At 33.6% G+C, this 14,484-nt stretch overlaps 1 protein-coding gene across 3 annotated transcripts; it reads right to left on the reverse strand.

The window, feature by feature from the left end:
* Positions 1–876: 876 nt before the first annotated feature.
* Positions 877–13,163, reverse strand: LOC131643397 (pre-mRNA-processing protein 40A-like). 3 transcript variants are annotated; one of them, XM_058913614.1, is made up of 30 exons: positions 12,978–13,163; positions 12,280–12,360; positions 12,126–12,194; positions 11,726–12,037; positions 11,471–11,644; positions 11,307–11,383; positions 10,378–10,447; positions 8,397–8,449; positions 8,245–8,302; positions 7,777–8,141; positions 7,610–7,682; positions 7,427–7,522; positions 7,256–7,324; positions 7,070–7,147; positions 5,655–5,741; positions 5,521–5,555; positions 5,294–5,399; positions 4,794–4,853; positions 4,620–4,712; positions 4,296–4,349; positions 4,088–4,204; positions 3,835–3,933; positions 3,374–3,421; positions 3,209–3,301; positions 2,611–2,718; positions 2,459–2,523; positions 2,088–2,190; positions 1,673–1,939; positions 1,446–1,573; positions 877–1,116 (listed from the first exon to the last, which is right to left on the reverse strand). In XM_058913614.1, coding segments are annotated over exons 2-30 (2,994 nt in total). In that variant the 5' UTR covers positions 12,316–12,360; positions 12,978–13,163; the 3' UTR covers positions 877–1,115. The 3 variants fall into 3 exon arrangements, with proteins under 3 accessions (XP_058769597.1, XP_058769596.1, XP_058769598.1); XM_058913613.1 differs by lacking the exon at positions 877–1,116 and having other exon boundaries at positions 1,234–1,573; XM_058913615.1 differs by lacking the exons at positions 877–1,116; positions 12,126–12,194; positions 12,280–12,360 and having other exon boundaries at positions 1,234–1,573; positions 11,726–12,010.
* Between the last annotated feature and the right edge of the window lie 1,321 nt (positions 13,164–14,484).

Genomic DNA, 14,484 nt, shown 5'->3' on the forward strand with positions numbered 1-14,484 from the left:
ATATGCACCCACCTTTTGTAATCTAAATTGATGACATTCATTGCTTATTCACCCAGTCATTAAATATTCCTTTTTGTGCAACTAATGACCAATCTTTATTGATGACACTTTCGAAAGAATCTCATTCTAACCAACATTTTCTCCTTCATCAAAATTTGAACCCAAATTCTTGTTGGCATCAAAGTTTAATTCCATTTTGATTAATGCATAATATACTTATGTTTCTTAAAAATTAAAATGTAAGAATTTGACAATTTTATTGAAAAATATTTAATATGGACTAGAAAGTAGTTATACCAGTGTTTTTTAAAAAGTTAAAAAATATATATTTTTAAGAATTTTCTAGAATAAAATAATCTCCAATAACTTTCATATTTTTATGATTTCATTCTCATGTAAAAAAAATTGAAATGTCTATTCTATTGAAATTTTATAAAAAAATTTGAAAAACAAAAGTATCAATTTTTCTATGAACATCAAATTATATACTGAGCGCTTTTAAAAAAAAAAATTATCTAGAATTAAACTTTATATTTTTATTCTCAAATAATTCATTTCTAAAAAAATCATTTAAAATTCTTAAAACAAACACTCCCTAGAAGATTAACAAACACCCCCTAAAAGATTAACAAATCAAAGTTTTGTAGTACTTTGACCAACTTATTTTATAAATGATTCTTAAAATTTAAAGTAATAATACCATTGTCTTGAATATAAGATTCTCTTTTGAGTTTTTTCTATCTTTTTAATAATACTCTTTGAATATTAAACTACATTACTTATTTATTTACTATATACTTTAAATTATGTTACATATTTTTCCATAATTATTAATAAATAACCAATAAAAACATTAACTATTTATCTCTTTTAAGGATAAATTTTGAAGTAAGATTAATGCGACAACTAACTTTCTTTTAATTCGTTGTTTCCTGTTTAAATGTATATATAAAAATGAGGTAGTAATATAAACATATACTAAAAAATTATGACATTACCTCTGAATCGTTGAACTTTTATTCAATGAAAGGACAATAACTTCTTAACAAGTCCCTAAGATCGGTGATATCCCATACCACATGAAGTAACCCATATCTGGTTCATGCTCAGTCCAATCTGCACACTTGAAACACTCATATATAGGATTCTATTTCCATACTCATCTTTAACAACAACAACAACAACAAAATTAAAACATTGCATCCATTTAACTTAGAATAAGAAAATCAATACTTGTGAAGAAGAATATATTTTTAAATCAAAAAATGGTACTATACTAATGTAAGTTGTTGCCACAAACAGGGCCCTGAAGTGAGAAAACTATCATTTCCTTCTAGTAACAAACTTTTGGGTGTAAGACATTACAGAATACAAGGAAGCTCTCTATAAAATTTTATCAAAGCTAAACAGCAGGTATTCGATGAAGTTCTAATAGACATGATTACCATCTATCCATAACTATGTCATCGCCAAACTCCCCGTCTTCAAGCTGCTCGCCGTCTCTGTGAGAATCACGGTGGTCTCTTCTGTGTCGTTTATGCCGTCCTTCATCAGAGTCGTAACCAGAACTATGCTGCTCCATTGAACCCAAATCAAAAAATGAGCACAACCAAACGGTGAAACAATAAATGAAATCTTTACAAAAACCAAAAAAAATGATAAATTTGCCTACCCGTCTGGATTTCTTGCGGTCGCTACTGTGACCGTGAGATTTCTTAGTCCTCTCTTTATCAGTTTCGTGAGAAACATAGTCCGGACTTTGATGCTGTTTCCTTTTGTTTTCTTTAGACGTTTGGATATCATTTAAGTCCATACTGTCACTGTCTGTTCTATCTCTCTTATGTGTCTCCTCTTTCCATCTGTCACGCCCTCCCTCTTTTTCCTTTCTCTGCTTTGCTTTCCTTCTATCTCTTTCCTCCCTATCTTTATCCTTCTTTGCCTGAACAAGAATTTTAATTTCAGAACTTATTAGTTACCAAGTGAAAGCTTTTCTTTTACCACAGATGACACCCTTCATATAATGAATGAGAAGCATAAAATGATAAAAGTCAATTTTCAAATATGGATGAAATGGGCAGAATTCATACCCTTTCCTCTTTTCGTTTCCGCTCATTCTCTTTTGCCTCTTCTTTCAGTTGTGTAACGTACTCCTCAAACATTTTCTTGCAGAGGCTCGCATCTCCAACAGATCTAGAAAAGCATATACAGCCAGTAAAGTAAAATCAGGAAATGTAAACTTACAACTGAAAATATATAGGCTTATTCGCCAAACAGCCAACCACAAAAAAAAGTTATAGCGGTACAGGAAATTGCAGCGCAACTGCTATGCCAAAGATGACTGATACAGTAACAATAGTTTATAATACGCAACAAATCTCAAACCCAGAAAAGTACTCAAACATTCATCTATAGCACTCAAACATTTATGTTTCATGCTTAAAGTTATCATAATTCAGACCTGAACTCTTGGCTATCTTCAACAAGTGGCCTAAAGTCCTCCCACTTTGAAGACTCGGAAATATCCTGCAACATTTAAGCAAAAGAATAAAAATATTTAGTCTCCAATCATTACAACGTGACACTTGTTAGTTAATGACCGCAATACGCCACCTTGATAGAATATAGTAAATGAAAGAAAGCATCAGCAAGACGTTTACGCTTCTTAGCTTCCTTCTCCTCTTTCTCCCTAGCCCGTTCTAGTAGCTCTTCAAACACTAACTGCAGGATAGCACATAATCAGACCAGACTTGGAGAAGGCATATTTTCGAAATTAAGAATAATTAAAACTGAACATTTTTTCAAAATTGAGAACAATTTGGAATGCAAAATTGATATTCTTATATGTATAATACCACAAGGGAGTAAAAAATAAAAGGACAGAATTAAATGATATGATAAATAATAATATTAAAACCAAAACTTGTCGAGAGTAAAATAAATGATTACGTTCAAGCAGAACTGTGAGGAAAACTAGTTTTTGGATTCATAAATATAAAAATATCGTTTCATGTTTTATGTTTTAAAACTAGTTTTTGGATTCATAAATATAAAAATAAGGAAAAACCACAGGTTCAAGCAGAATTGTGAGGAAAACAAGAAATATAAGAAAAACTTGAGACGTCACTCATTTTACAGCGCAAATTGGCAATTGGCACAAAGATGTAAGAAAATTCAATTGATTGTGTGGATATGTCACTTGTGTCCTTACCTTTAAGTTGGTATCAGATACAGGCGGAGAGTTAATGTGTTCTGATAAAGCTGATTTGAAGTCTTCACAAGTCAAGGTTGTCAACATCGTGATCTGAGAAGAAAACATCGTATATGTCAGAAAAGGATTATTAAACAGAAACCACAAATGGTTAATCTCTCATACCTTTGCCAACTTTACTGCATCTTTTATTTGGCTCTTATCTTCTTGATACTGTAATATTAAACAAGGGAGATTAGGTTTTTATGAGAACACTTATTTTCAATTACAAAGTTTATCAGGATACATAAATATAGAAGTTGTCCAGCTCATGAGCCGAGGAATAATGTTAAAATAGTACCCAAATTGATTTTTTATTGCTGTGAGATAGCTTAAATTCATTTAGGTTGCTATAAATCCTTGTGGTCGAGCTTATAACTAAAGTCATTCATGCCTCGTTATTTATCAAAAGAGAATATAAAATTGAAAGTATCAGCATATAACGATTCTTTATCTTGCCTTTACAGTAAATTGAAATTTAAGTTACTCCCAAGAAAACCTAAAAGAAAATATGTTTTGAAAAATAATCCCAAGGGGGAAAGAATAAAAGGCCGAGGTACTTGAAAAATACACTTGAGCATACTCACTTGTTTCTCTAGCTCTTCGGCAAGATCTTCAAACAGCTCTTTTGGAGTTGAACCTGAGGTGTTTGAAGCTACTGCTAGAAAGGGTGGTAATTCTTTCACCTACAAGACCACCAAAAACAACAACATCATCATTGCTGTAACTGTAAAATAGTTAATCCAAGTGTCCAAGACAACAAATCAAAAAACTAAACTTTGCACCTTAACACAGAAAACATAAACAAATAGATGAATAGCCATAGCATGGACAGTTAACCTGAAAATGATAATCACGCCAGTGAGTTTTTGCTGTAAGAATGCCTGAGGCGATGTGTTCATCCATCAATTTGCGGAACTCATCACGGTTTTTACGTTCCGTCTTTCTCAATTCTTCCTATTGTTTGAGAACAGAGAAAAGATTAAGCAATAAAATAAAGGAGGGGAGTAGTCATACAACCACTTGTTGAGCATAAACATAAAATCACCTTCTGTATCTTTTTCTGCTCTTCCTCTTCCTTCTCTAAATCACGCAAATAATCCTGAAAGCGAAAATATAAATTAGATTTGTGGGAAAGTATCACCAATTTAGGGGAGAATATCATCTAATTTTCTGTTACATAATTAGTTTGCATTGTTACCTTGTATGTGTGTGCATGTGTCAGTGTGTGTTAATACAATTGATTGATTGTGTTGAGGGTTCTGTAATTTATTGCCCATTTCAAGGAGATTAATGGAAAACATCAATATTATAGAAGTTGAATCACAAAAGTAATCAACTTAAATTATGAAAAAAGTAAAAAGAAAATTACTTGAAATATTTCCAAACGATCAATTTTTTCAAGTCGAGAACATCTTTCATCGGCCTCTAAGCGGTCTTGAACTTTTCGCCACTGCGTATTAGCCTGTGGAAAAGGTGATGAATGCATCAATAGAAATTTTAGCATCATATAAACATTTACAAACATAATGAATAAAATATGTACCTTTATAAAGTCGCAAGATTCCAAATATTTCCTGTATTCAACTGTATTTCGCTTCCGTTCCTGACGAAAATTCCACAGGTTAATATTCACTAACAGCATTTCAAATTATTAGCAATTTTAATGCATTGATCACAACCTTAAAAAACATCCCTCATGGCCCCTTATCCAGGAAAAAAAAAAATAAGTAAAGAATGACAGACAACGTTATATAGACTGCATCTAGAGGTCCATAACATAACTTCACCTAGAGGCCCATAACATGACTTCACTACAGTTTAATTAAATGATGCCAAATCCATAATGTATCTTTGAATAAAATCTAGCGTGCCTTTGAAACCGCTGTAACCAATACAAGTGTCATAAATGGAGGAAAGGTTAATGGTGTGCATGCAAATCCTGGAGACTACATCTAGCATGGCAATGACATATATGTGCATAGGTAGTCAAACAACCTGAAATATGTATGTAGGCTTTAAAAATGGTTGAACAATATAATGTACCTTGTTTGAAAGTTTTTCCAAGAAGCTTTCAAACATATCCTCGCGATCTCTTTCTCGTTCAACGGCTTTGAAACGTTCATCATTTTCAAAAATAACTACTGCTTTGCTGCGTTGATTTCCCAAAATATATCAACAGAAAGATCCAAAATAGATTGCTTAAAATATTTGGCCAATCTAAGTCAAGAAAAAAAAAATCAAATTCAAATATCATGAAATGAAAAAGAAACCTGTATCTAGTGGATGAAGTCAACTCCGTGGACTCCTGAAAAATATTTGCATAGATTAGCAACAAAAATATGCACAATCAAAGGAAGTGTCATATGGCATGGTTATGAAAATATCACGAAGCAGATAAACCTACTTCCAACATTTTTCTAAAATCCTCCTTTGCTTTTTTGTGCCTCATGCGCTTTTCTTCTCCTTCCTGTTTTTTCCTTTGAATTAAGTACTGAAAATACAACATAACGGTGTTATCATGTCATATTCATAAATATTAAGTTAATGATGCAGCACAATAGCCAATATAGATTAGTCATACCAAATTTGTAAGATCACAAATTTACAATAAAAAGTAATGTAGGGATCAACTTTGTAGTAAAGGAGAACAAAGTAGATAACAAAGAATGTTGTCCTCGGCAACTTATACTATCCTTAATATACTATATCTAATGTATTATTATATTCTGATAATAACTATTTGATCAAATATCAAGTTTAATAAAGTTATCTTTTTAAAATAGTCAGGGCAATGAAAATTTTGATTTATCAGAGGAGATACTGAGTTGTAACCAAAAAAATAACAGGAGATACTGAGGATTATAGTATAACAAATGGACAATAATTCTAGGATCAAAATATTCAACCCTAAATAAAGGCCAAGAACAAAGGAAAGATGGACTTCTAACCCTATTTGATTATCACTTGTGCGAGAGGCATGAAGCAAACGGCACTCCGTAGCAGCCTCAGTAGGCCACACTATCTGGAGCTATAGCAGAGTAGTCATCCCCGGATAGCGGCGCGGAGCGGCCGACCCCAAAAGTGGGATAGTAGGATAGCATATAACCGCTCTATTTGATCATTTTTTTGGCAAATTACATATAGTAATTATGAACATATATTTAATGTAAAATTAAACAAATAACTCAACTCATAATATTCATAAATCAAAGTAGACATGACTCTAGAAGTGCATAAACGACTAACAAGGGGGTTAAGGTTGAGTCTCATCTCAAATTTGATTTAAAAAAAACTCAAAATTATCCTTAAAAACTAGTAAGTTTATGTAGTTTCGGTTTTTTAGAGCGAAAAAGGATAACGGGTCAGAAACCACTCCGGGTCGGGAACCGCTCTGTTCCGCTAGCCTGCTATTTACCCTATAGCAGCCGCTATAGTGTTTTGCACCGCTAAGGCTCTTCCCATAGCGGTTGGCCTCTGCTCCGCTATGGCGTGATAGCGCCACTATTGACTACTCTGTGCTATAGCACTACTATAGAACACAATTGTTTACTCTGGACATGACTAGGTCCACATAATAAATAATCTGCTATTAACACATAGCTCAGACAAACTCAACAGAGAACTTATTTTTATAAATTTTCCATCCTTAATACCAATATACATGATCAATAATACAAAAGAAGATTACTACTAAATAAGATTTTGCTCGTGACAGATGATACATCTGAGCAGCTAAAGTAAAGTGAAAGATGATACATCTGAGCAGCTAAAGTAAAGTGCACACAAGCGGGAAAAAAATAAATAAGATCTAAGAATAACCTCATTGAAAGCTTGCTTCCTCTCTCCTAGAGATTTTAAGGCACCATATCTTTTGTCATTAATTATTAATCGCATGGCCTGAACATCAATGTCAAGCAAAATCAAATAAACAAGAGAAACATTCAAAAATAAGAAATGCTTTACATAAGTCAAATAAAATATTTCAATAAATTGAGATCACTATACCCGATCCCAATTCCAGTCAGATCCAACATTTACAGACTCCAAGAGTGCTTTGAATGCATCTTTAGCTTCCTGAAAAGAAAATATACCATATGTTCAATGCCCAAGAAAAATTGTGTGTGTGTGTGTGAGAGAGAGAGAGAGAGTTGATATATTGATATTTCGTTTGCATACCATCTTATTCGCATAAACTAAGGATTCTGGCTCAACTGCCTTTGTTTCTGAGGCCACATCATTAACGTTTTCCCCTATTGAATCAACTTTTCCAACCTACAAAAATAAAGATTTAATCATCTTGCTAACCACTAGAAGCAACACCTTCCAAGAGACATTAAGACTACGATGAGGGAAGCATACTTCTTTATCTTCTCCCGGAACTCCATCAGCAGAAACTGCAGTATCTTGAGCTGAAAAGTTATTGGCTTCATTCCTACAACATTTTTAGCAAAAACAAATAAAATAATGAGCCACCAGACAAAAATGAAATCATAGAATGAACATAAAACTAGCAGAATAGGGAATACTTTGGTGTTGCAGCAGTATTAGTATCAGAAACAACTGCTCTATCACTTCCCACACTAACATCTGGTGGATTGATAGTATTTACGGGTGCCTCAGGTTCATCAACTTTTGTTCCAGTTATAGCAGCTGCAGAAGGAGAGGCATGTGATCCCGAAGTTATCTCAGATTGCAGATTAATTGGGGACGTGGAAACAACTGGAACAACTGAAACAGGACTTGATGGTTCGTCTTGGCCAGGTAAAGATGAATTATCCGTACTAGGCACTGCTTCAGTCACAGAAACTGCAGAAGGTTGAGTACAGGGATTCAGTAGTGGCTCGGGAAGAGTTGCATTGACCTTTTCCTTTTCAGCTTGCTCACGGGCAAACTTGAAGCAAAACACAAATACAGAAAATAAATGTGAGTACAGAAACAAGATGCATAAAATAATGCAGAATATTTAAAACGGTGGTGTTTTCAATGATGGAAACCTTCAGTTCCTCGGGAATTAACCACTTTGATTCCTTCGTGATCTTGTTGTAGTAATACCTACAGAATTTTATAAAATTTAGGGTGAAAAATCAGCAACAAGCATTAAAAACAGAAGGAAAAAAAAAAGCCAATTAACATAACCAAGACACACTTTCTTCCATCAGGACTTGTATACTCCTTCCAGTTTGTTGATGCATCTACCCTCTAACAAAATGAAAAGAATTGAATAAGCTATCATAAGGAGATTTCCTTCCAAAGAAATAATATAATAGAAACAACAGCAAATCCAGGAAATAATTGGGAGAGGTAAAGGATCAATTACTAACAAGCCAACTAATATCTTGCACTTAGAAAACTAGCCTACATCTCCCTATATATTTATCATGCCTAAGCAAAAAAAAATTGTTTATTGACATTTATGAATTTTTCACTCCATTCCCTGATGATTCAGAGTTCTGGCCATTAGCAAATAAGAGTTGAATGAATATTTACACAAAATGGTCATCTGAAGATGTAGAAATTTAGAGGCAGCATACAGTAATGTCATTGTCAATTATAGTCAGCCTTCATATTTCATATTGTTATGTCTCCTCCTTGCCAAATCTTAACAGAAAATCCAAGTGGAAGCAAACTATTTCACCAGCAACCTTGACAGTCCTTGTTACATGCAATCCTCCCAACTGATCATACTGTATATATACAGGAATACTAAATGATTCATAGGCAGTGGATATGAAATCCTGAATCTTCATATTGTAACTACACTATATTTATACTAAAAGTTCATATATGAATGCAAGTGCGGATTTTCTTTGCAAACATCATTAACATTAACCTTTTTAAGATCCTAAAATCAAACAGCAGTAAACCATATATAGAAGAAATAGATAGCAACGCAACTTATTGCTTCCATAGGAGAAAACCCAAGTTCTAAGGCACATGCAGTACCTACAAAAATCAACACCGGTTTTCTTATCTAACGTTTATTCTACAAGTAGGAAGACTGGAAACATTCTTTTGGATGAAAATTTTGCCTAGTTCAACTCTAATACAAATAACAATTTTGTAAACCGATATTCTGATATTATTACAAAAAATTGTCTAACATTTAGAAGCATCAGGTATGTCTAATGCACATTTTATTCAATAAGTGAAATTGGAAGATGTGAAGTCCTAAAGGCGTAAAAAAAAAGCCACCAGCTTTGAAGTGTTTGGAGTGATACAAATACTAGTATTACTATTACTAAAAAAGACAACCTCATATGCTCAAAATCTTACGTAAAATGGATACTAGAATCCTTCTCTTGGGAATACATTGAATTAGCTTCGTGAAGAGAACTATATGTTATCAGAAATCATCTGAACATTGATTGACACTTAACTTTGTTCTTTGATGATAAGAAAATGATGGAATAAGAGATCTATCTTTACAATTCTTTTATTTAAACATCCAGTGTATATTATCAACATGATTTATGCATTGTCTAATCATGACTAGAAGCAAATAGAAGACAGTAATTATCTAGTCAAAATCACATTAAGGAACACATGAAGTGGAACCAGAGAAAAAGCATTTCATAGTTTATTTACAGAAGCAAATTTTAACAAATATACATAAGGATCTATGAATCATGAATAAGCAACCATAAGTTAGAAGTCAGGTCAAAAGAAAGATGTAAGAAACCCCAACTGTTTTCTGTCATTCTTTCTGATTTTAATGAGAATAAGTTTTATTCAATAACTTCAATTATAAAAGAATGTAATTAAAAACTATTCTACACTACAGCATCATCCAAGGAAAACAAAGCTGATATCAGACAGTCCAACCGGCAATTGTCACAAAACTGACCTTACTATAAGACGTAAAAGTCAAGATTGATAGTTGCCTGCCTGAGAGAAAACCCATTCAGTGAAGAGTGAGCTAATGTACCAGATTATTTTCACCACACATGAACAAATTGAAAGTAAATAACAATTAAACTTGAATATGTTGACCCAGCTAATACTGTACTTGCTGAACAAAAGAGATGCAAATGTCCCAACTTCCACCAGAAACCCAAAAGGTAAAAGATCCAAAGGCATGACCGACAAACCATACAACAAAGTGAAGTGAAATTAATGGTATGACTCACCTCAATAGGTGACATCAATTCAAAAGGCTTCTCCCAGCTAGATAATTTAGTCCTCTTATTGTAGTAAAATCTGTAAAATAGAGAGAAATTTTATAAACTGAGACTTGTAAGCAATTAATACGAGAAAAATTTTGAGCATTACTCAGAGTATTTAAAATTATCCTAACTCATCGCATGAACATAAAGAATATTTATAAATTGACAGCAACATAAGACCAGGGATAAGTCTAAACCAAATACTAATTGTAATTTCCCTTCAATAGATACTTCGTTGAATTAAATTATTGTGAAAATCAAAAGTTAAGGATAGAGATGTAACAACTAGCAATTAGGCCAAAGAGTAATTTCATTATAGAATTTTGTTAAACAAGTTGGAATCATTTTAGATGTAATAAACGAGTTGGATAGCCAGTTTAGGTCAAATGAAAGAAACTATTAAGAGTCCCACTTTGGACAATATATGGCCTGAACATGTGCTTATAAGTGGGGGCAATCCTCACCCTACTAGCCGGTTTTGTAGGGTTGAGTTAGGTCAAACCACATTTCTTAACAGAAACAAATGTTAAACTGCAAATTAAACATGAATCACGTCTACAAATAACTAGTATCTTCATTGGTAGTTTTCAACCATTTTAATTAATAATAATACCATCAGGGTAAACTAACTACAGTCTACACCCAAAGCATGCTTGGAACCCATGATAGGTGAAAAAAGGACTACAGAGCAGCATGAAGACAGACACAAAAGTCTAAAAGATAGAATTCCAAGCCCAATAGGCAATGATGTGTGTTAAGGGAATAGCTTATTCGAAACACTGGCCGTTATCGTCACCTATTGCCACTCCCACTCTCCCAACCCCTTATTATTTTCAACCATGGTCTCATTGGTTTGTAACCTAGGAACACAAGCAGACAACTGAATCAATTACCTTCTTCCAGTAGAGGACGTATGCTCAATCCAATCAGAGGAGCCAACCTTGGCAAGGTGTGGCTGGACACTTGTAGCCTGAAAGAAATAAATTAAGACTGCATAAAATTTCCGCAGAGGCAATACACAGAATTTGTGTGAATCAAAAATAAGTATGACTCGTACTGAAGGCATGACAGTTGTAGCTGTAGGTTGCTCGCTGTTGCTCTGGGGAGTTGTACCAGGAGTAATGCTCTGGGACAAAGAACCGGAGGGAGCTTGGATTTGGGGAACAGGTTGGTATTGGCCAGTAGAATTAAAATTAGTTTGTGGCGCTTGACCATAAGAGGATGGCGCAAACTGCATAAATGAAAAACTTGAATCAGCACTTGTATAATGTAGTATTAAATTATCCACTATAAATACAAGCCAGAACATTACCATAAATGATGAAGAAAGTGGCATTCCGGGGCCACCTAAACCTGGTGTGTATCCATTTGGAGCTTGAGAATCAGGTTGTGGCATCATTGAATCGGACGAGGTTTGCATGTTTGGCCGGGCAATTGGCATTTGCATCATTTGTGGTTGAATTGGTAACTGCTGACCAACTCTCGGGGGAAACTGTTGAATTGGCTGAGAAAATTGCGGCTGTTGATTTTGAGGAGGCATTCCAACATTATACTGTTGGTGGTAATGTTGAGGAGGCATGGGAACAAACTGCTGTGGCTGTTGATTTGGAACCCCAGGGCGAAACTGCAGAAACAAATTGGTTTATTCAAATAACCGGTAATTTGACCTAAAGCTGATACCATCACAGTTAGTAAAAACATAAAAGCATTACTTGAACAGGCATGAGTTGACCGAAATTGCGCTGAGGATCCATTGAACCAGACATCGGAGGCCGAAGTGGCTAGCACAACAAATAGAAGAAAAAAAATTAACATTAACATAATAACACATAAACCAGCAAAATTTTCTACTTCTAGATACTCTACCTGTAAGCCTGGATATTGTTGATTATTATTCGACATCCAAGCACAGAAGTCTCCGATTCCAAATCCTAACGATATCGCAGTCTACAAGAGTAAAAATCCATTCATATCTTAGTAGCCCCAATACTATTATATATAATATTAAACCTATGTAGCACATATAGACACCTCTATGAAAAAAGGTATGCTTGTGTCAGGGTTGGCACCTGCACCGACACTTGTGGTTATGTTCAATTAAAAAAAATTAATTATTATTGGTGTCGCTGTATCAGTGTCAGGGTCGTGTTCAACTGCTTCATAGCACTATACCAACATATAAAATAGTGAAATGGTGAAACTCGTTATAAACCAGTAGACACTAAAGGAAGTGGCATTCGAGTAAACAAAATCAAAAGCTAGGTCACAGAAATTGAGACAATAATCAAAACAAACTAAAAATCAAATTCAATTTACTAGAAAATATAATTGTTTGTAAAAACAAAAATAGCAGAACTAGAAAATATAACCAATGTGCCACAAAATCAACACGGAACACAAGTTCAATCCATAGGGCAGCATCAAAATTGAATTTTTTTCGTAACCCCGGATAAAGAAAATTAGGTTGCAAGCAAAAAATAAAAATTGAATGCGGTTTACAATTTAAACAATAAAGAACAACGTGTGAGATATAGATATAGATATAGGTATAGATATATACATACCAATGGAGATGAAAAGGGGGTTTATGGAGAAGAAAGGAGGTTAATTCCGCAGGGTTTTGGTAGAGAGTTGAAATTGAAACAGAAAGAGGGATTTTAGTTTTTTTTACAGTGATCGAGATTGAGAAGGAGACAGACAGGAGTAGAATGATGATTGACAGCTTGGTAAATGTCCCCTTAGATTCTCAAGAAAAATAAAAATACGTTTTTTATGTAGCAAATTTTATTTTATTTTTCTTGTGGGCTTCTTATATAGATTTGGGTTTTGAAAGGGGCAAAAATTGGTGAGGGTTGCTATCTACACCGTTATATATTAATTTTAATTTGGAGCCATGATTATTAGCAAGGAATAGTATTAAATTAGTTCAAAATAGTGTTATCGATGGATATCTGGAAATATCCGCGAAAATTTTAAAATATGTGGATTACCCGTTTAACGGATATTTGATGGATATGAGGCGGATATGAATATCATATTTATCCAACGGGACGGACATTGATATAATACTATCCGTCTTCATGGATATCCATTTACATCTTTGATTAGAAATTATTGGATTAGAGTCTGCTCAATCAATCTCGAAACTCTACTTCTAATTTAAAAAATAGACCTAAATTTTAAAAAGATATAATTATAATAATTAAAAATTAAAAATTTGATTATATATTAATAAAAATATATTTCATTATAATTTTTTAAATTTTTAACTAATTTTATATATATTTTTTATTGAATTTTTATTATAGCATTTTTATTAGTATAATGAAAAAACGAACTTTTTAAAATTTGGAATCTCTTCATAGTTAAATAATTAACTATAGTAGTTCCTAAAATCTTTTGATATCATGAAAACAAGTAACTGGAAAAACATCTTTTGAAAAAATGTCCCCATAACTCCTCCATCTCTACAAAAATTTAATAAAAATTTGTATCCAGTGGTGATTGGCGCTGGACTTGGTAGGGAGAACCACGGTTCGATCCCCCGCAACTGCGATCGGGAGGGGGCTTGACCCACTTGATGCCAGAGCTGTTCCCCCGAACCGGACTAAACCGGTGGTTATAAACCAAAAAAAAAAAAGAGACATAAAAAAAAATACAAATAGTGATAGATTAATTAAGCATGGATAACTAATTTTGAATCAGTTTCAATCTAAAGGTTGTGTCTGGGGATGAGAATAGGCTGGACCGAGCTAGGCTTTGCCAAGCTTGAGTCTGGCCTGCTAAAAAATTTAAAGCCTAAGTCTGCCTTGTAGTCTATCATAGGCTTATTTTTTGGCTTGGGTCTCACCTCTTTGAAGGCCTGAATGGCCTACTAGCCTACTTAAAAGCCTATTTCATTTGAACATTTGTAAATAAGTCATTCAACTCAACTTTATATAGACTAACAAATTAAAATATCAGTGAGATTAAATGTTTGTTTGCATTGACTTATTTGGGTTTACCTAGTAGCATAAATTTTGTGATACTATTTGTTTGAGAGAACTTATGGAAGCAACTTATGACATTGTT

Source organism: Vicia villosa, linkage group LG1 (genome assembly GCF_029867415.1).
Source record: "Vicia villosa cultivar HV-30 ecotype Madison, WI linkage group LG1, Vvil1.0, whole genome shotgun sequence".
In the NCBI taxonomy this organism is placed as follows: Eukaryota; Viridiplantae; Streptophyta; class Magnoliopsida; order Fabales; family Fabaceae; genus Vicia; species Vicia villosa.

Bases quoted from the DNA above. Each gene is read 5' to 3' on its own strand.
- LOC131643397 (XM_058913613.1), bottom strand. From the start codon at position 12,315: ATGTCGAATAATAATCAACAATATCCAGGCTTACAG. The intron at 11,645-11,725 runs GTAATGTTCTGG...TCATTTATGCAG, and splicing joins CACTTTCTTCATCATTTATG to TTTGCGCCATCCTCTTATGG. The intron at 5,400-5,520 runs GTTTCTTTTTCA...AAATCAACGCAG, and splicing joins ACTTCATCCACTAGATACAG to CAAAGCAGTAGTTATTTTTG.